This window comes from Rhamphochromis sp. 'chilingali' (genome assembly GCF_963969265.1).
Source record: "Rhamphochromis sp. 'chilingali' genome assembly, chromosome: 17".
NCBI classification, from domain to species: Eukaryota; Metazoa; Chordata; class Actinopteri; order Cichliformes; family Cichlidae; genus Rhamphochromis; species Rhamphochromis sp. 'chilingali'.
Genome location: NC_137944.1, coordinates 6,548,094 through 6,568,666, shown reverse-complemented (window position 1 = coordinate 6,568,666; position 20,573 = coordinate 6,548,094). Strand labels below are relative to the sequence as shown.

The window sequence follows — 20,573 nt, the reverse complement described above, 5'->3', positions numbered from 1 at the left end:
GGCAGGGCGTAGGTGTTGATAGCCCAGATCTTGTTCTTACCGTTCAGCTGACTCCTCAGGACTTGCCTGACCCTCTGCAGGTACTTGGTGGTTGCAGCTTTTCTAGCGGCCTCTTCATGGTTCCCATTCGCCTGCGGGATCCCCAGGTACTTGTAACTGTCCTCTATGTCTGCAATGTTGCCTTCTGGTAGTTCAATCCCCTCAGTTCTGACTACCTTCCCTCTCTTTGTTACCATCTGACTACACTTCTCCAGCCCGAATGACATCCCGATGTCATTGCTGTATATCCTGGTAGTGTGGCTCAGTGAATCGATGTCTCGTCTGGGTGGGTGTTAACAGGTTGACAAAGATGTGAATTTTTCCGACTAACTGCGCAGTAATGATGGAAGCCTGCCAACACTGAGACCTGAACGTTCTCGCACAGTCACAGCTCAAACCATAAATATCCCATGATATCAATAAAATAGAAGAAGTCATTTTTCTTGTGGCAGTTATCTTGAAGAACCAGACTTTTGTTTTCATAAGATAAAGAAATAAACTGATTCATATTCTTGAGAAAAAAACAGCTTTGTTACCTTGAAATTAGGAATCAGAATACAATTTCCCGTTGACTGACATAAAAAAAATGGATAATATAACTGCGATATCAACAGAAAATGTAAAAAAGCAAATGGTATCATTATCTTCCAAATTAATCTATAACTTTATTGTTGTGTGTCTCTTTGGTAAGTGAAACAAACAAGGATGCAGACACCGTATCGACATTTGGTTTGTCGCTGTCAGTTCATGATCCAAGGACATGAACGATCGTGTTATCATGTAAAAGATAAAAAGGTGCTTTCAGTTCACCTAAGACTGATGTGTATTATGACCAAGTAAAATATTAAAAAGGAAAACTGAATTCTCTCAGGCTAAAATGTGGGAACTGCCACAGTGAAGTCCACGGGCCTGTCTCTCCCCCCCCCCCCCCCCCCCCCCCCTCCCTACTCGTTTCTCATCACAGAGCAATCCTTGACCTGAATAAGCGAATAATTGCCTTCAGCAACAAAAGAAGGAAGCTGATGCTTAGAGAATAATTACCAGCTTCATCTTGGGAAGTGTGTGTGACACTGCAGTGTGTCTTTGTCTCGTAGGACTCCTGCACGCTGCTCCGAGTGCGTCCTTGGGGCTAGTGCAGGTTGCTGCTGTGGGACATGAACTAAAATACACGTTAGTGCCTCGACAGCTCTTCACCCTGGAGGTGTCGCTCCATAAGGGATGTCCCCTTTTTTCGAGCCCCTGGAGAGCTCCAAAAACAGCGCAGTCCACCCTTTCATTCTCTCATCAGTGTCTACAAGACATTTCACTTCCCAGGCAATGTGTTACCGCTTGCAGGTTGAAAGGAGAGAGGTTTCAGTATCTTGTTTAACTTACCATTGCATTATCATCTACATTGTAGCTAAAGCTAACCAGAAGCCTTTCAGAAGATCAGAGAGCTGCTAAAGTCTTAAATTTTTGTCACGTAGAATTATGTTATTCTTGTTTTCCCTGATTGCCAAGACTCGGGCAAGCTAAGGGTTAGCTTTAGGGTTATGGCTGGGGTTGTTGCAATGACTTAGATGGTAGAGGGTTGACTTTACTACTTTGGTAGCTTTTTAATAGTCAGGTAGCTAAAACCAGGACACTGCACGGCACATCTGAACCCACTTTTAGTTAGTTTAATAATGAGGAGAAAGGCCACAGGGCTGGGTTCTAGGTTCTGTTGCCAATTTGCATTGGCAGGAACGGGACAGAAAGATCTAGAGCAGTGATACCATGGGAGCACAAACAGCAGCAAGCTAGCCCAAGGCATTTACTAAAGATCAAGGGCTGTTAGAAAATGACAAACTGACACTAGAAATGGTTTAGAGTGGACAGAAGATGCTGGAAGGAGGACAGAGGATAAGAAAAAGGAGAGGGTAAAAGAGAGGATAGGGAAGACGGGTGTGGTATGTCAGCAGATCAATTCCAGCTAAGGATAGAACTATATCAGGATCCTCCTTCACCTCAGCGACAGGAATAGCTGCACTTGTAACTCCTGGGGGAAATTTGTGGATACTATAGATTTGTTTAGGGGACAGTCTCACAGACACAATTTCAGTTATATCCTTGATGGTGATCTTGGAATGCTATAAATGAGCTGGACAGTTTGCTCCGTTGTCCAGTCGTCCTGTGTTTGCTGCATTGCCAATGACTGATAGTGTCGCTGACCGGGCAGCAGGATGTTAATGTGAGAGCATAGTAATATCCATCCTCTATGGTGCACAGTGTGGGCCCCAGAACATAACAAAACAAGGAAGGAAGATTAACATAAGAGGATGGATATGAGCCAGGCACTAAAATAGTATTAACTGATAACATTTAGTAGCTCTTTACTTTTTGACCTTAAACCTGTAGGTCTACTATAGGTTGATGATGATAGACTGATCGATGAAGCCACTCACACACACATATTTATTTCAAAGTATGCAGAAGTGTAGGCACGACCTTGTGTGCAGGTGCCTGTGCATGCCCAGACATGCCTGTGCTGCAAATAATGGGTATATGTGGAGATGCGACATGAAATTATAGTGAACTTCATATTAATCTCCCAACATCATCGTCCATCGGCACATCCTGGGGTTCAGTTTATTAAAAATGATCAGTAACAAACATCTGCATCAGATTCAGATAAGGATTGGTAACATTGGGGGTTTTTTTTCTAAATAAGCCGGTTTGTACCAGTGAGGGAAAAAAACAAGAACTTTCTCACTTGAAATTAAAGCTGTTAGAACTTGAACTGAACAGAACAAACACTAAAGATATAATCAGGAACACAACTTGTAGACTGTTGCAAACAAGGATTCAGATATTAATGGTTATTAATCTTAGATGACAGATCGAAGTGATCCATAATTTCCACCTCTACTTCATGTACACTAATATTTTCCTACATGTGGTATCATTGGTGAGAACTGCTCCAATAATCTGCCTATAATCCTTAGTCCATCCACAGGAGGATTACCATGCCCTGATAGCTGTGTGGCTGCTATACCAGCACGTTACCATGGGACTAAATGGCTCAGATTATGATGAGTTAAAGGACATCAGGTTAAATGAGTGGTGCAGCTCAGTCTGATGGGTAATTATTTTGAGTTATTACTCATGCATAGATTAGATTCTATCTCTGCTAGGGCTTTGGTATATATGCATCTGCACATGAAAGGAGACAGACAAGATGTGCATCTGCAAATACCTTAATAACCAAGTACTTTGAGACAAAGTAAGAGATGAATATTATTGACAATCCCTCGGCAAGTTTCTCATCCTGTCGATTGGCTCCACAGGCATGGACTGTAGCCAGTAATAGTAGTATTTATGCTTTTTGCTGTTTAAACTCAGCACAGTAGGACATGAACCAGTTCTCCTTCTTGATTTAAAACATTGTGTTTAATTCATGCTGTAGATGGTGTAGCCCAGCACCCTAGAATGTAGCCTCACGTATATCTGACAACAACACGACATAGCATCGCAGACCCTAATGATTGTGATAGGTCTGTTTGGTAGTAAACATGGTATTGATTAGTTCAAGCTTACTTGTTTCTAGCGTGCGCTTGCTAATGCTAATGCAGTTGTAGCCAATTTTCTTATTCTTTCTTATTCTTATTTCTAACAATAATCTAAAAATCACCCCAACTGGTCGTGGCAGATAGCTGCCTGTCCCTGGGCCTGGTTCTGCTGGAGGTTTCTTCCTGTTAAAAGGCGCTTACTCATAGGGGGTCATACGATTGTTGGGTTTTTCTCTGTATGTGTTAATGTAGGGTCTACCTTACAATATAGTGCCACTGTTGCTATGATTTGGCAGTGTATAAATAAAATGTAATTGAATTGAATTAAATATTCTGTGTGAGGGCTTGAGAGTTTCTGAAGTTGTCTTTCTTTTCTTCATTTCAGTGAAAATTTGTTTGAGATTTATTAGCCCCAAGTCCAATATGGATAGCTCTGTTTTACTTTTCATGGTATTACAATGGAGACACACCGGGGGACAAGTTAAAACCTGTCTGATCACAGGACAAGAGAATCACTGGAGGGACAGCTGAATGATATTTGAAACTGATCTACCTGCCCTGCCAGCAGGAAAACACAAGAAAGGAAGGGCGAGTGCTAGCTGGTTAGCAGCAACTGAACTTCCAAAAAGCCAGGGACTGTCCTCTAGAAAATCAATTGTGGTTGGTTAATATACCAGGGCAAATAAAGTCTGTGTGTTGGAAATGTTGATCAGACATGATATTTACCTCAGAACGTTAGTTTAAAAAAAGCTGTGAAAGGTTTCCTAACTGTCAGAAAGCCCGTGATAGTGGCTGGTAGTTTTCTGTCTGGGTTTTCATATTGGTTTTTTCTTGGTGGAAGCTGTAGAGCATGTCTGGCAATGGAAAACCTTCCTGACAATGAGTTAGAAGTATTTAGTTAGAATATTGCCTAATATTGTGTTACAGACTTGCCATGCTCAGCTGCTGAGGTCAAGTTGTCTCCAGGAGGAAGATGAGCAAACTTGCGGCTGTATCACCAACCCTCACCCCTTCTCCCCCATGGGAGCTCGATTCCTGGTGATATAATAGGCTGTCTTAGTAGAGGGCCATGGTTCAGCCTGTCAGCAGCCTGTCTCCTGTCTTGGGTTTGCACAATGAGCAGCAGACCCTATGGATTTTCATATATTATTATGCTCAGGCCCTGTGCTAGAATTACACACTCGCTAAAGGTCAGAGCGGTGCATAGAGCAGATACGAAAACAGACGGCGAGAGGAGGGAGGGAGGGAGAAAGGAAGAGGAAAAAGTCACATTAATTATCCATCAGTGTTCCACTTGTTTTGTGTAGTCTTTTTTTATTGCTCCTCTTTTGCTCTTTCTTTTCCTCCTCTTAATCTGCTACCTTTACAGAGTGAAACCTAACCTCGCAAACATTCTTCAGTCATGATGTCTCTCGGTCTCACATATGGTCTAATCATCGAAAGGAAAAAGCTCGGCTCCCTTTGATGCGCCAACTGTGCCGACACCCTGCTCGCAGTCTCCTCAAACCTGGCCCTTCCCACACAAGCACATGGTGCGCTTCAGTTGGGAAGCTAGCTAGAATACCCTCCCGTGCTGTGAATGTGCAGACAGATGCAGAGCTGACCTGAGCCGTATGCTTGCTAGCACACAAGTCTTCCTCAAAGCAACAGCTCAGAGTGTTCGTGCACTCAGCCAAATGCTTCGTTTTCTGTCTGAACATGTTTACGGTGCACTGATGGGTTTTCGCCATTAGCTGCAATGAAATCAAAAAATAAGGCTGTAATAGCTGCCCGCACCTTCCCGTTTGTGAACACTCTCCCTACTCTGTTTCCATGCATGAAACGGTTAGTGTAAACAGCACGAAGTGCATTACCAAAGGTACTGTTCAGATTCTGTTTCAACCTAAAAATTCATAACAAAAAGTGTGTAGCTACAGCACACAATTGCTTTTGCCTCGGACGCAGCGGTTGTGTGCGTTTGCAGTCGCTCAAGGCAGAATCTCTCTGCAATTCTGCCCCATGCATGTGTGAGGGGAGCAGAATGAAGTAGTTAACAAATGCATGCTGGCTACATGGTGAATTTTGCCTTAGTGACTGTGAAGATGAGCTTCCCAGTGTCAATATTTTATAAGGAACTGCCGTGAGTAGGCTTTCCACCAGTCCGGCTTCTTGAAAAATATTACATAAATATTATATAAATGAATATCTTCTTTCTTTCTTGTCACGTGGGACTGGCTGGCTCATATATCTTTCCTATGAGCAAAAAGTAAAGAATATCCGTACATTCCTGAGTGCTGATATATTTGGGCATGTGCATCTTTTTTTTTGTATCATACACGAACCCTCTGAGGTCTAAATTATCATTTATGGTGACCCTGCACTAACCCTGTGCTACCAGAATATGTAATTTTGTTGTTTTTAAAAACTGTTTCTCTTGGGTCTTGGCAGTCAGGAGAAAGTAGTGAAAATTCTTACTGGCACTCATAAAAATCTGATTTTGATGTTTTTCAAATCAAAGTACTTTTACTTACCCCTAAAACAAAGGATTAGGTTTGGGATTGGAGTTTGGGGATAGGGTTGATGGTGTTGCTGATGATGACTTCAAGCACAAAGAGGTAAAGGTATTTAAGTCATGAAGGTAAACCTTTTTCCCACAAGTCAGTCAAAAACTGGAGCAGTTGGTGGTATGGACAGTAATTTCATTTTGAACCATTCCTGTTCCCATTAAACAAAGTGTTCACGGCTGGATACAGATCGTTTATGGAGTTTCCTGTAACTCCTTACAAACCACTATCACTGCTTTCCAGAGTTTGATTTGTCTCAGTTGGAATGATTATTTTGTGTCTGCTAGCATAGAGTTAAGTTTTAGGGTCATCATCAGATTCCCTAACAGAGAGCCAATCTGTATTCTGCCGATCTGTTGGCGACCCAAGGAAATAGATAAGTTGTGGGGGAGGGGGACTGCTGAATGCTTTCAGTCATGAAATTGAGATTTGTACTCCTGGATGCAGAACATTATTTCCTGTCTTTGTGACCTAGATGGAAATAGCATTGCCCTCTGATGGATGTGTTATAAATGAGGTCAGCCTCCTCTCAGATGGAGGTCTGAGTTTTTGAAAAGAGGTCTACAATTGGGCCGATGACGAAGGAATGCTGGAGGTATCGCAGCATTAATACCACTTGCCTTAATGGTGTGTAGACTGGTCTTTAGACGTCGAAACCACTTTTAGCTGTTTTAGCACTGGGATGTTGGCAATAGATTCTTACATTTCGGTGCACTGGGGTTGGATGATTAATTAGACTTCAATTTATTAAGATGTTGACCTTTAAGAGAAGAGAATCCAGTTAAAATGATTATTTTTCCATATATTCACACTACAAGGTTTTCCCCAATAGGAACCATTTGAATTAAAGCAGTGCTCATTCATCCTTCTCAAAACCCCAAACTTACTTGCCGTTTAGTTCAGATGGAGCCGAGACAATGGAAAAAGGACCTTTGGTCATCAAGACTATATCTGAAAAATGTCAAAGTCATAACAAGATTTCCAGAAGGGAACCTTTGACAAGACCATTAACTGTTCCCGGCAGCTGCCTGTGTCTACAGATCCAGCAGCTTGTGGTGGAGGCTGTGCCATAATTTCTTTATTTATAATAATAATAATAATAATGGATTGCATTTATATAGCGCTTTTCGAGAACCTCAAAGCGCTTTACAATTCCACTATTCATTCACTCTCACATTTACACACTGGTGGAGGCAAGCTACAGTTGTAGCCACAGCTGCCCTGGGGCAGACTGACAGAAGCGAGGCTGCCATATCGCGCCATCGGCCCCTCTGGCCAACACCAGTTTTTTCATCTAAATTAGATTTTTAACTGGCAAAAATTCCCTGTAAAAAGATGCAATTTTCAAAAAGTCAGTAATGCACAATTCTTGAACGAGTTATTGTGTTACATTAAGAATTTTGGCATAACAGAGTAGACCCTGTTTCCATGCACTGGACCAATCCCAGTTCACTCTGAAGATCTTGAAGATCCATTTGGGATGCAAGGAGTTTGGAGTCTTGGTCTCTTCACAGTGCTCCTTACTCGTGAATAGTTTTTGTTTTGTGGGTGAATCCGATGGAGAGTGGGACTGTACCAAACAGAAGACTGCTTATAACTGGGGATCTTCTTACTCAACTAAACAAGGAAAAAATATTAGACTGACCGCTGGTCTAAAACTAAGAAACACTAAATATCAAGTTAAATTTGAGAATTGCTTAATGGACCATATCAAAAACCAGTAACAAAAACATTTGAAACCATTAATCACATTCATTCTTTTTCTGTCTTCTTGGTCATAAAAGCAAAGCAACTATAAAAAAATCATAATTCACGATCAGTCACTGAGTAGAGGTTTTCAGTTTGACCTTTCGAATTCACAGTGGGGATTTACTGCTTTTGTGAGTTTCCATGACAGTAAATGGAATATCATTCGACTGTAATTTATAGCATCCTTGAAATCTTTAGCTTCACTATTAATTGCAGCATTAACCTCTTGACATATAAGTGTCTGTGGTTAGGGCTAGGATGATTGTGAGTCTCATGCTAAGCCAGCACATTTTTAGAAAAACGTTATTTTTTAAGTAAAGGATCATTTTTGTATGTCTTCCTTGCAGCTCTTTCATAAGCTTTCACAAGTTTTTCCCATCTCAAATGGGCAAATTTTCCATAAAAAGAGAGCCCTTCCACCAACCGGAGTGAGACACTGCGATCTTGGTGCAAACAGAATAAATAGATATCCATTGATTATGTTCATAAACAGAATACATATTGAACAAATAGGAAAGATTAAACAAACAGTTTGCAGTTCTCTGAATCGATTGCAATAATATGTGAAGAATGATTAGCAGCTATTTCAATCATGTGAAAAGCTCCATCAAAAAAGGCGTCCCTGATTTACCCCTAAACTCTCCTCTTCATCTGTCTGTTTTTCTCTCCGTCTCTCAGAGAGGTGAATGCCACATAAGCCTTTTAAGCCTTAGCCCGCTGCACTTATGTGACCTTAGCTGTTACTTCATCATACCCCAATCTCTTCTTATCGTTTTATACATTAGTCATTTTGAATGAAGGAGGAACGGTTTTAGATCATACTGTATTGCAGTGTGTGTGTGTGTGTTCAGATAGCCGTGACTACTCAGTAATGTGTGTGTTCCCTGTTTGATGGCAGGTTATTATCAGCATTTAGTCCTGCTCTGAAAACTCTCTCTGCAGCAGCAAAGAGCTCCACACTGAGGACCAGTCCTCATTCTTATTTTTAACCACTCCATTAATGTTTTTTCTTTCAATAACTTTCAGTTTCTTCAACAATCCTTCTTCCTGTCCTCTGCCTCTGCTTCTTTATGTCTATTTTTCCCCACTGCTTCTTAAGATGGAAGCACAAGAATTTGGAGACTTGACGAACTGATTTGTATTGATCAGCTGCCTCTGCCAGGCAGCCAGTGACAAGGCACAATATGGAGCAGGTTAAGGAAAGGAAGGATGGGGTTGATGGGAGAATTATTCTTAAAGGGCAATGATCATATTTATTATTTACACAAGAAAAGCTCTTTCTTGGTTCATTTTTGTGAAATACTAATGAATTGTTACTAAATCAACATTCCCCCTATGTTTTAATGAATATTTTAGCATTTTCCAGCTTCTGTCTGATTTAGTCCCATAACATCACGTGTTTGGGGGGGTTTGTCTTATGAGTCTTTATAAGTTTAATAAGTTTTATGAACCCCAATTCAAAAAGCAGACAAAGTAAATAACTAGAAAACTTTTAGCACAGACTTTTGTTGCTAAAGATCTGAACAATCCCTCATTAGTTTTAGCAAACAAGCTAGCTAATGCTAGCAATGAAGTGCTAATGTTACCTTTTGCTTCAAAGGCATTTGCAACCATTTATAAAAGGTGTTTAATGTCATCACCGTTTGTAAAATGTAATTAAAATGTTCACAATCAGAGGACAGTGCTTTACCGCTTTTGCTACATAGCAACCATTAGCATTAAGACCTTTGATCTTAGCCTTTCAAAAGAAATGGTCCCAGTTCAATCATACTCGGGATGATCAGTTATTCCTTTAATCTTACATTACTTCATCTATTATACCACCACTTTGCATTCTGTTGATAGCATTAGGTACTTTTGAAAAAGTTTAAACTTTTTTTTTAAATTAATAGTTAGTAGCTTTAAAGTTGCCAAAAATCTCATCCCAGTGTATCGGTATTTCATTATGCCCAAAACTCTGCTGAATGCTTTAGTTCACCATAAGTGTGCTGTTGAATATATTCAAAGTTTTTTAAACGAGGTCTAAAATTGATTTTCCTCATTGGTGCCTTCAGGGATGCTGCAAAAAAAGATTTGTATTCATGAATTATTTTGCCCTTTAAAGGATAAACCATGAAGAATTCTGGTGGTGACTGGATGTCATAACAGAGATAGGATTTCAGAAGCAATAAAGGAAGAGTGAAATTCAGAAATAAGTTTCGGGAATAAGATTTGCAAGTTGCAGTCAATGACACAATGACCCAGCAGTTCTGATAACTCGTCGATCAGAAATCTTTTTGTTCCTACGTGTTCACAAATAATTTTATTTCCAAATAATCTATTCTTCCAACACTTACAGTTCACTCTTCACCAGCTTCACTCTTTGCAGGCTTGAGAATCTTAACCTCTTAGGATCCTGCTTCCACATATGTGGACATCACATTTTGGGTTATTTAGACCAAAATACTCAATTTTACTTCACAAGGGCCTGATATCCACTTACGAGAACATTATACTGCCACTGTTCTATCGAAATTTTAAATGAATATCCTCATATGTGGCTCTCATTTTTCTTAGAAACAAAAATTAGGTAAAAAGAAAATCTGGTAATTCTTTGTTTTTACATTCATCAGGTCCCAATCAGCCCAAATATCAAAGAGAAATTAAAAATGCATGCTGTGGAAGAGTTTGGGTCTCAGGAGGTTAAGGTGTGTTTTCATTGTTTTTGGTTAGGGTTTTTTGCTGAGGCAGTCCGTGAGGGTGGAAGTTGTTATATAAAAGATATAAAGGAGTGCCTTCAATCTGCATTCTTTCTAATGTACAGTAGGGGACGACTCCTCCAAAAAGAGGTGCATTTGTATAGAATTATATGAGAAAACAGCCCTGCGCTGGATCTGTGAGCTCAGTAAATGCTGTAATATCAATATAATACATTTATAGGGTTGGCTGCTAGTTTTAAATCTCGTTGAATACAACATGATGTTCATTTTGCAAAATAAAGTATGAGCCCATTACATACAATTGATTTATACTTCTGTGTAAAATATTTCTGAAACCTTATGCTGGAGCCTACGCTGTAAGCTAACATGAACCTCCCTGGAAATGCATCCATATGATGAATTGACATAAATGCTGGCAAAGGTGCTGACCACTTGCAAAGGCTTTATTGTAGACTCTACACAGATTCATGGCAGTAAAAATAAAAATATAAAAGTATCATTTAAGCTTTAGAAACTGCAAGGGTACGTAACTGGTGAACAGGAGTGGACCAAACGATGACAATAAAAAGAGAGCAGTTAAGATGCAAATATCTTTCAATCTTTTACTATGTTACCATTTTCTAATTTGTCACCTACACAGTGCACAAATAAAGTTATCATCAAAAGTGAGAAAAGGTGTCAAAAAATAAGACTCAAATTCTTTTGTGAGAACAATCGCTGTGAGACCACGCCAGGCTATCGCTTATCCCTGCAGTGACAGGGAGAAGCACCAGGAGGGCTGCTCCAAAAGAAGAAAAGGAAATTGTTGGGCAGAAATTACGGAAAATTGTGAGGGAGATAAAAGCATGAAGAGCAGGACGGGAAGGAAAAGAAAGCGGCCCAGCATCTCAGGTGGCCTCTCAGATTGCTGCTCTTTGGCTCTTTGAGAAGAAGCAACGGGAGACGGCAGACTGAAAACACTCGAGTGGAGAATAATAAAATAAAATCAATGGTGCCTGTCAGTTTTTTTGATCTGTCGCTCTTTTCACATGGCACCAGCTTAGTGTGCTTTATTCAAGTACCGTACCACCCCTGTTGTCTGTCTTCTCTCCAGTCCTCTTGCTTTTTTTCCCTCCCTCTCTCTATCCCTTTTCCTCCCTAATGACTGAGCTACTGGCAGGCGATATGAAGGCGGCATTTTCTCATCGTAAAAGCATATTAACTCATTCACTGCCAGCCATTGGCAGTGAATGAGTTAAACCCATTGACTCATTCACTGCAATTGACGGCTATAGACGTCAATGGCAGTGAATGAGTTAAACAGTCAAGAAAGAGACCAACTCTCTGAAATGTTAAATTGAACTTTGGACTTATCTCTAGCTTGCCTTTTTTTTTTTTTTTAAACATTCATCCTTTCTCTTTTCCCATTTCCACCTCTCCATCTCAAACTTTTCTGCCTCACTACTCTCTCTTTCAATTTATTGCTGCTAAAATTGGGCAGATGTTCTGTAAAAGCCTTTTATTAAAAACCTGATATTGGCCAGCCAATGCCATCCTCCTCTTTTATAATGGCAGTGCCTCCCTGACCACAGTTAGTCAATATAGTTTTAATACTTTTTATTTCACATGGGCGCCCAGAGAAATAATTTCAGCCTGGTGTGGGAGGATTTTACTGAACGGTCTGTAAAACCTGCAATGAAACCTGCTTCAATCCTCCTTAAGGAGCAGCTTACACAACTAGAAGAACTAAATTACTTGTAGAATCAACTGATGTGCTCTAAGGTACTTCTGATGGGTTTTCTGGGTAATATAATTGTATCTATCTATCTATATAAAATGTATCTAGCACATACAGTGGGGCAAAAAAGTATTTAGTCAGCCACCGATTGTGCAAGTTCCCCCACTTAAAATGATGACAGAGGTCAGTAATTTGCACCAGAGGTACACTTCAACTGTGAGAGACAGAATGTGAAAAAAAAATCCATGAATCCACATGGTAGGATTTGTAAAGAATTTATTCGTAAATCAGGGTGGAAAATAAGTATTTGGTCACCTCAAACAAGGAAAATCTCTGGCTCTCACAGACCTGTAACGTCTTCTGTAAGAAGCTTTTCTGTCCCCCACTCGTTACCTGTATGAATGGCACCTGTTTGAACTCATCATCTGTATAAAAGACACCTGTCCACAGCCTCAAACAGTCAGACTCCAAACTCCGCCATGGCCAAGACCAAAGAGCTTTCGAAGGACACCAGGAAAAGTATTGTAGACCTGCACCAGACTGGGAAGAGTGAATCTACAATAGGCAAGCAGCTTGGTGTGAAAAAATCAACTGTGGGAGCAATCATCAGAAAATGGAAGACATACAAGACCACTGATAATCTCCCTCGATCTGGGGCTCCACGCAAGATCTCATCCCGTGGGGTCAAAATGATCATGAGAACGGTGAGCAAAGATCCCAGAACCACACGGGGGGACCTGGTGAATGACCTGCAGAGAGCTGGGACCAAAGTAACAAAGGTCACCATCAGTAACACACTACAACGGCAGGGAATCAAATCCCGCAGTGCCAGACGTGTTCCGCTGCTGAAGCCAGTGCATGTCCCGGCCCGTCTGAAGTTTGCCAGAGAGCACATGGATGATACAGCAGAGGATTGGGAGAATGTCATGTGGTCAGATGAAACCAAAGTAGAACTTTTTGGTATAAACTCAACTCGTCGTGTTTGGAGGAAGAAGAATACTGAGTTACATCCTAAGAACACCATACCTACTGTGAAGCATGGGGGTGGAAACATCATGCTATGGGGCTGTTTTTCTGCCAAGGGGACAGGACGACTGATCCGTGTTAAGGACAGAATGAATGGGGCCATGTATCGTGAGATTTTGAGCCAAAACCTCCTTCCATCAGTGAGAACTTTGAAGATGAAACGAGGCTGGGTCGTCCAACATGACAATGATCCAAAACACACCGCCCGGGCAACAAAGGAGTGGCTCCGTAAGAAGCATTTGAAAGTCCTGGAGTGGCCTAGCCAGTCTCCAGACCTCAACCCCATAGAAAATCTGTGGCGGGAGTTGAAAGTCCGTGTTGCTCGGCGACAGCCCCAAAACATCACTGCTCTCGAGAAGATCTGCATGGAGGAATGGGCCAAAATACCAGCTACTGTGTGTGCAAACCTGGTAAAGACCTATAGTAAACGTTTGACCTCTGTTATTGCCAACAAAGGTTATGTTACAAAGTATTGAGTTGTATTTTTGTTATTGACCAAATACTTATTTTCCACCCTGATTTACGAATAAATTCTTTACAAATCCTACCATGTGGATTCATGGATTTTTTTTTCACATTCTGTCTCTCACAGTTGAAGTGTACCTCTGGTGCAAATTACTGACCTCTGTCATCATTTTAAGTGAGGGAACTTGCACAATCGGTGGCTGACTAAATACTTTTTTGCCCCTCTGTAATAGCAGGGTGCAAGATGCTAGCAGGCAGGGCATTCATGGAACGCTATAACCAAGTGGCCGGCATATTATGACAGCAACATCAGGAAGAAGGAACAAGAGAAGCTGGAGAAGTACCAAGGACTCAGAGAAGAGCTCGAGAAGATGTGGAGGGTGAAGGTAACAAGCTAGCCGAGTGGCTCCAGCAAATCCCAGGAAGAACATCTGGTATCTCTGTCCAGAAGAGCACAGTCCTGGGAACAGCTAAGATACTGCGCAGGACCCTCAAGCTCCCAGGGCTCTGGTGGCAGACCTGAGCTTGAAGGATAGACCGCCTGCAGGGCCCAGAGGAGACATTTTTTCTACACGTGTTACATAAATGCCTGAAATCGTGAATGCTACGAAAAATAACTTATCATATTAGTTTTCCAATTACATAAAAGCAAACAACAATAAAATGGTAAATAGAGCTTTAGCATCAACAGCTAACTTAATATTAATTTAACATAAGCATAAATAACACTGAGAAACCCAGTTATGTGATTCATTAATACTGCAATGTATGTCGCTAACATTAGCAAGGCAGCTAACTTGTTGACACAACTTTGTTCGATGGGATTTGCATGGTTTGGTTAGTCTGTATCCCCCACCTCCAGCTCTTGAGCCAAGCGAGCTAGCTAGCTTTGAACTGTACGTTTTGCTGAATGCGGCGAGATCACTTCAACACCTCGATCAGACTCCCTCTAAAACAGCAAAGCAACAGCAAACTAAGTACCAAGCTTTTAAAGAAATGGGCCATTAGGTGATGTGAAGTTATCAAGACATTAGACTGTTACCTAAACAGGAGGGGCTACTATGAACCATACATCAGCTACAAAGGGACGTATAATGAGTGAATCGCTTTGTGTTTACTCAAAAATACCACATTTCTTTTTAATTAGTGAGAGTGTCAGACTGCAGTGCTCTGAAATTGCTCTGAAATGGTGTTTTTGGATTTTCAGGAAGGTACTTGGAAAAAACACAGTTGCAGATACTGTAATAAGTTTTGGTAGCACCTCTAAATCCACAGATCTGACTTTCTGTCACCTCTTTTCCCTTTCTCTCTGTGATCCTGTCTTTGTTCTTAAGCCATTTGTCTGTGTAGCTTTGTCTCTCTTCTTCGCCTGCCTTTCTCTCTTTTCTCCATGCGAAGATCATCAGGGTAGAAGTCAGTGACCCGCTTAGCAGCTCTGAAACAGATGTTCACAGGGTTTGTGTATGTGTGCGTATGGACTTATGACGGGGCCTGACAACAGCAACTAACAAGCAGTGGGCACTTAAACTGGGGAGATGGATTAATGTTTTTTTCATGTTTCAGGATGGAAGGATAAGCAATAAAGGGGGACAGTAGGGATTGGGTTTGGGAGTTAGATTGGGATTAAAATAACTGTGGCTGTGGCTTCTTTGACCGACTGACATGCACACAGAGTTGTTGTGGATCACAGCTTGGTTAAAGAACAATTCTAAGGGGAAAGAAGAGAGTTGTGAGTTCACAGAAAAGGTCAGTGTGCTAGAATAGGTTTTGTTGTGCAGTTGTAGCATAGAGCACTGTCAGTCAGGCTGTCACTTTGTATTATTGAGTCTTTAGGACAGGATCTGACTGACTCGTGGCAGTAGCAATTTTTGTCAGAGCTTTAGGGATGGTCTTGATGAAATAATATAAAATATGATTGTAAAGATCACCATTGTGTTTAATACACAATGCTAACAATCTTATTTGTTGTGAAGACTCAGATCTAAAAGCCGAGCAGATTGCAAAAAAGCGCCATGACATTCCAGATTTTTTCATATGCGAACTTGTAACATATAATATGTTGTATAAGATATACACACATGGAAAGGATTGCATTTCTGCATTGTGAAAAAAAAGGAAGTAAACATCAAGTGATTATGAGCTGGTCCTGATATTTCAAAACAAGAAAAGGAAGAAATGGAGGTTCAGTTCTCAGCAGAAGGCAGCAACGGGGAGGTCTGAAGAGTTGAGGCTGTATGACGGCTGCTTTTGTACACATTTCAGGATGTGAGTGGGGCACTTTCAGCTCTTCACTTTCAGTAGAGGTGGGACCACATCAAAATTATGCAGGTGGTGTGAGCGGCTGAATTGAGAATAGTCGAGGCCCCAACATTTCTTTAACACACAAAATATTTTCTGTGTCCGGTGTGTAAAGGCCTTTGAGCGTGACTACGAAGAACACATGCCTAAAGTAAAGTCCTTATAAGGTAACTGTTTGTTTGTTTTTTGTTTTTTTTTAAGTCAGTTACTTCAAAAGCTGGATGAGCTTGCTCATAGGATGCAGCTGTGGTTCCCATTCTGAGCCTTTCCACCAACAATAATTGCAGTGGACCTCCATGAGAAGAGGAAAATCCCATGATCTGAGGATCTGTGGCTACATGTGGCGAAAAGTTCTCAAAAATCCTGATGTGAACATTTTAGCAGGTCTTCACAAACTCACTCACTTTCTGTTTGTTTTGTTTAGATATCAGCCCAAATCATCTGCAGCGTTTCACAGAGACATCATGTGGAAGCAACCCTCGTGGCTAATTGAAGCAGAGGTTGACTGTTTCTGTTTGTCATCGGGAAACCTTTGTTGCTGTTATTTAATCACCTTTGTCTCAACAATTAAATTTCACATTTGGGCAGCGTGGGAAGGAATTATTAATCGTTACAGGAACTAGAAAGTGTGTGCATCAGTGAGTGCGCGATGGGTGTGTGTTCTCCAAATGCTCATCCAAGGCACAACGGTGCACTCGGTCTGTTCAGCTAAAACGTAAATTACTGGTTTACAGCAACTACCTACTCATTTCACATATAGCCTTCAGCAGTGCAGGCACCACCACCCAGTTACTCCTTGAGGAGAAATAGATTTATGTCTGTCTTTGTGGTTGGATTGCACATGATGTTTAAGACAAACTGAACTCTGCTCAGAGTAAAAAAATCAAAGGTTTGTGTGTTGAAAATTTGATCACTCAAACTATTTAAAAACATCCTGGACTTAAAATTTGAAACAAGCTTTTCTGGGAAAAAACAAAAAGAAAGCACTGGTCCTCAGGTGTTTCTAAAATAACCTTCAAAACCTGACGCCCTTCAGAATCAAAGCAGCTCCAAGGTGTGAACTTGACAGGAAACACTGGCGTTGCGCCAAGTAAACTGCATTTTTCTGACAGCTGGCAAAGGGTCGAAAATTGCAGTGCATTCTGGGTAGTTGCCACCATGTTGGTGTTCGCTCAAAACCTAAACAAAGATGGACATCAACAGGTAGTTACTCAATATTCAATGCTGTACTGTAATGTGTTTTGTCTTTTTTCCAATTCGATAAAACACAACATTTCCTTATTATTACATACTAATATTTTGTAACCATGTAACAATTACTGTAGATGTGTAACTGAAGTGCAACGACAGCACGAAGTCGGGACTGCAGAAGTTTTAAAACACGAAAGTATAAAGCTTTTGTTTGATTCAAGCCATACCACCATGTAGCTACAGCCTACATATAACTGCCACATTTGTAATGTAGCAAAATCCCTACGATGTCTTCAAGCCGTACATCGTCGGCTTCATGACCAGAGCAAAAGTCTTCCTCCACTCTGTAAAACACGGCTGTGCCACAGCAGTTCACCATTCTGATGACCCAAAAGCATCTTCAGTCTCTGTATTTGCTTTTTTTCAACTTGGATTTGCACGAACAATGGTCCCATAATGCACTTTGTTGGTGACGACACGATCCCAACCTCCGTCACATCCCAGTCCTCCCTCTGCAACTTTCACCAGACCCCAAACAGGAAGGACTCATAACTGATGGTTGCAGTTCCAGCGTCAGCAGGCTGGGGACTGACTATAAGAATTACTGTCAGTGCTCAAGCATTTACAGTAAAGCCTAATTTTATTAGCCGAGTAAAGAGATGGTTGAGTGCGTGGGTTTCGCTTCTGCGATGGTGCAGCTCTCGCCAGTCAGTGATAAACACTACGCCGTCCACCTCAAATGCCCCACCAGCTTACTTTGACTTTGTAGAGGTCACGTAAACACAAACAGGCCCGCGCTTGTTCCCGCTTCTTTGGGCACGTACACGAAAAGCTGACGGCGTAATTACCGAGCTCAACCGAGGAGAAAGTGTAGGTCAGGAAGCGTCTCGTCAGAGGTGTTCAAGCCCCACTGATACTGTAATTTTAATTTGCATTGCCACACACACAGAAGTCACAGAACACTTTGATGGCTGAGCACAAGCTAATTAGTGGTCCAAAGTAAGGAAACAAAGTTAACAAGCACAAGTTTGTTGGACCTTTTTTTTTTTACTGAAAGATGTTACAGTGCAGAACTATATAAATGTTTGTATAGAAAGCTCTACCACAAGAAATACCACAAAGACATCATTTTAAATGAGGCAACCACTGCATTTCAACCCTAATTGGTGGCAATTTAAGGTATATTTAGTTTTTTTTCCTACTGTTAAAATCTCTTACTCTATGTATTTAATCTTTAACCACTATTGCAATGTCCAAATTGCCTCCAAAGTACCTTCATTACATTATTAATAGGTAAATGAATCGGATTTTATACAAGTGATGTACTCCTTTTCTTAGTAATGGTTTTATTGTTTAGTTGAATCATTGAAATCGCATTTTGTGCAGCAGGTTGATCTGACATGAAGATTAGGAGATCTGAAGGCACACACCACATGGCTGATTTGACACACAGACACGCAGCTGGCTAAATAATCCCATAAAAATGTGATCAGTGGGCTAGCGCTTGACGTCACCGGGGCACGCTCAGGATTATTTAACGTTTTGCGACTGTGATGCGGCAGTTTAAAGACTTGCGTAACATCTCGTGTCAAACGGACTGGGAAACAATACCGTCACAAGGCTTGCTTTGATTCCATTAAAAGACTTTGTGTGAGTTGCAAAGCTGTGCTGTCTGTTTGGAAGTGTCTATGTTACTGTTCCATGGTTTGCCCGATCATTTTATTTGTTCAAGCAGAAAGCAGCTGCTGGTTTTAATTGTAGCCAACAGTCGACTGTGCGAACCCTCTCTTCTAATCCCTCATATGTTTTGTTTTTGTTTTTTTCGTCTGTTGCCGAGCAGCTTTGGTGACGTTGCGCTGTTTGCACTTCTCAATTGTCACTCGAGTTCACCCTCCTCTCTTCTTAATTGTTGCTGACCTCCCGTTTCCTTATCTCTGATTGACAGGTGTGAAAAGCAGCCTGGCTAGTGCTGTAGTCGCTGTTGTTGTCAAGGAAACCCAAAGTCCCATCCCGTTGCCATGGGGAAACAGAACAGCAAACTGCGGCCAGAGGTGTTGCAGGATCTCCGTGAGAATACCGAGTTCTCCGACCACGAGTTGCAGGAGTGGTACAAGGTGCACAATTCACACCCTGAACACTGTGCAAAAGTCTCGAGCCCGCCTTCAACTCTTTATACTCTCCTTCCAAGGAGCAAGACTTTATTGTAAATTTTTAAAGTGGTCTTGAGCAATAGTTCTCCAGGCTTTCTGAAGGTGTTCAAAGTTTTTCTTTAGACATTGACTCATTTTCACAGGAATGCTTTCTCTTGTTTGTTGAGCCACATAACCCTGACGTATGATTCATTCTAGGATAAAATGGCACCTAATGCCACCTAAAGGCACCAAACCTGTGTTGTGTCTACACATAACAGACCGCAGATCAGTAGATGAACAGTATCTGAAAGTCACATCCCTAAGAAACAGAACAAAATCCAGCAAAGACCTGACACAGGACCTGAGATGCCTGAGAGATTACAGCTGGCTCTTCAGCTGTATTTTGTGTATCAATGTGTACAGAGGAGGTCAGGATAGAGGTACAGATAGTCTGTGGCTGCATCCATCTGTAAAACATGATGGAGGCTTTGTCGTGGTTTGGGGCTGCATTTCAGACAGTTGTGTCAGGGATCTTTTGGATGATGATGGAAAAGATGGAAAAGTACTATCTGATTTTGATCCACCATTCAGTACCATCTAGAAGGTGTCTGATTGGCCACAGCTTCATTTTAGAGCATACAATGATCATAAACAAACTGCCAATACAGTAAAAATCCTTCCTGGTAGAAGAACTAACACAATGGAACACTTTCAGTCATGGATTGGCCTCCCCAGAGCCAAAAATCCAATGTTTTGAAGCAATGTGGGATCATCCTAACAGACAATAGAACAAAAGCCAACATCTAAAGAAGAGCTTTGACTGTCTTTCAAAGGGTTTGACGAACTATTCCCAAAGATACTTGATAAAATGATAAGGAAGCTGACCTAAGAGAATTCAAGCTGCGTGGGAGAGTAAGGCTAGTCATACCAAATATTGACTTTCAAGCTCATTAAAACTATACAAACTTTAAATTTAAAGCTTTAAATACTGTATTTCTAATTGTGTTCCCACATGCTGCAATAAATTGCTGCATGAGAAGGAATGCAGAAAATAAAAAGAAATGGTGAATGGCTCAAAACCTTTGCACAGTACTGTACTATATTATAGCTGTAGTCTTACACTACTGTACTTCTAAGAGAAATACTGTATTTTTTTGTTTTGCAGATTTATATTGAATTGTATATAA

The 20,573-nt window shown here is 41.0% G+C and overlaps 1 protein-coding gene across 4 annotated transcripts in view; it reads left to right on the top strand.

The window, feature by feature from the left end:
- The window catches only part of LOC308384925 (hippocalcin-like protein 1), a 51,724-nt gene that overhangs the window by 15,712 nt on the left and 15,439 nt on the right, over positions 1-20,573 (top strand). For 3 of the 4 annotated variants that reach the window (XM_080863591.1, XM_080863593.1, XM_080863592.1), the window contains exon 2: positions 19,200-19,368. The exons of the other annotated variant lie outside the window; for it this stretch is intronic. In XM_080863591.1, coding sequence (XP_080719717.1) covers positions 19,273-19,368 — 96 coding nt within the window. In that variant the 5' untranslated portion in view covers positions 19,200-19,272. The remainder of the gene's footprint in view (positions 1-19,199; positions 19,369-20,573) is intronic. 4 annotated transcript variants of the gene reach the window in all.